Source organism: Aegilops tauschii, chromosome 1 (genome assembly GCF_002575655.3).
Source record: "Aegilops tauschii subsp. strangulata cultivar AL8/78 chromosome 1, Aet v6.0, whole genome shotgun sequence".
Taxonomy (NCBI): Eukaryota; Viridiplantae; Streptophyta; class Magnoliopsida; order Poales; family Poaceae; genus Aegilops; species Aegilops tauschii.
The window spans coordinates 256,963,128-256,964,552 of NC_053035.3; the positions used below are offsets into that span (position 1 = coordinate 256,963,128).

Consider the following 1,425-nt stretch of genomic DNA (forward strand, 5'->3'; position numbering starts at 1 on the left):
ATATGATTACCAACATTAACAACAAAACTTAACAGCCATCAGGTTGGGCTTGACATTTCGTCAAACACTTTGAGCGCGCCGGAGCTTCCACTGCCCATCATGCCCACCACCAGCTCCCGGCGACCGTGGACGCGCCCGACTCGCTGCCGTGGTCGTGGCCGTGCCCGGCTCGCCGCGGTCGTGGACGAGCTTGAGTTGACTCAGGCGAAATCAAACACGCATCCGCTTGTATGCGGGCAACCATACAAAGTCAGCTCAGAATCAATCCAACCGGAACACCGAAGACCAACGATGGATGTCACCGTGGTGAAGCAACTCAGGCGGATCCGCACGCTGGGCCGCAACTCGCTGCCATGGCCGTGGTTGCAGCGCCATTCCCGTCACGGGATGCGGTCGCCGCCGAGCTGGCCATGCGGCGCACCTGGCGCGGGCGCGCACCTGGCCGATGCCGTCGCGCACCTAGCCGATCACGCGCTCGCGGCCACCTCCTCATGAGCTGCGCGGGCGCCTTCGAGGCGGGCGACCACGCGCTCGCGGCCGCGCACCTGGCCGATGACAACGCCTCGCTCGCGGCCGTCTCGACCGCCTCCGGCATCGGCCGCGTCGCCGTTCACTTCACCGACGCACCAGGCCGTGACGAGCTCCGCGATCTCGGTCTCCGCCTCGCCGACCTCGCGCGCTCCGTCCGCGTCCGATTCTCCTTCCGCGGGGTCGCCGCCAACAGCCTCAACGAGGTCCACCCGTGGATGCTCCAGATCACGCCGGGCGAGGCCGTGGCGGTCAACTTCGTGCTCCAGCTCCACCGCCTCCTCGCCGACATAGCCGATCAGGCGCCCATCGACGCCGTTCTAGACTGCGTCGCCTCCTTGCAGCCCAAGATCTTCACGGTCGTCGAGCAAGAGGCGGACCACAACAAACCGGGGTTCCTCGACAGGTTCACCGAGGCACTCTTCTACTACTCAGCGGTGTGGCTGGAGGGGCTGGACGGGGCCGCATCGTCGGCGCAGGGGACGTAGGGGAGGATCGGTAGGCGGTGGCCGGCCAAGGAGAAGCAGCGCTGGCGGAGTAGAGGGAGAGAGAGGGGATCGAGGATTAGGGAGAGGGAGGGGGATTAACTCGAGACACACGTCTTCAGAGAGCCACCCACGTGCGCCTCGAAGCATTGCTCGGGCCTGGCTCTCGGGAAACTGCCGATTCGGCCGTTCCCAACGGGCCAGGCCCAGGGGTGCTTTAACAATCGTGCTATGCGGGCTCAACAGTGTATGAGAGGAACCAAACAACCGAGGTCCGAAAAGATGATGCACCGTGCGGGCCTGGTTGGGCTCTATGCGGGCAACCAAGCACGCCCATGGTGAAGAGTAATGGACGGGATCGCTCAACCTTTGCTTCTTTCATCCATGAGATCAAGTACTTGATGTCTAGTAG

At 63.9% G+C, this 1,425-nt stretch overlaps 1 protein-coding gene across 1 annotated transcript; it reads left to right on the forward strand.

Annotated features, from left to right (window-relative positions):
• Positions 1 to 353: 353 nt before the first annotated feature.
• On the forward strand, positions 354 to 1,016 carry LOC141028203 (protein SLENDER RICE1-LIKE 1-like). Its single transcript, XM_073506071.1, has one exon. It carries the CDS (start codon positions 354 to 356, stop codon positions 1,014 to 1,016), a length of 663 nt encoding a protein of 220 aa, XP_073362172.1.
• Positions 1,017 to 1,425: the final 409 nt, after the last annotated feature.

What these genes read in the sequence shown, in the direction of transcription:
- LOC141028203 (XM_073506071.1), top strand. Translation starts at nt 354, where the DNA reads ATGGCCGTGGTTGCAGCGCCATTCCCGTCACGGGATGCGGTCGCCGCC.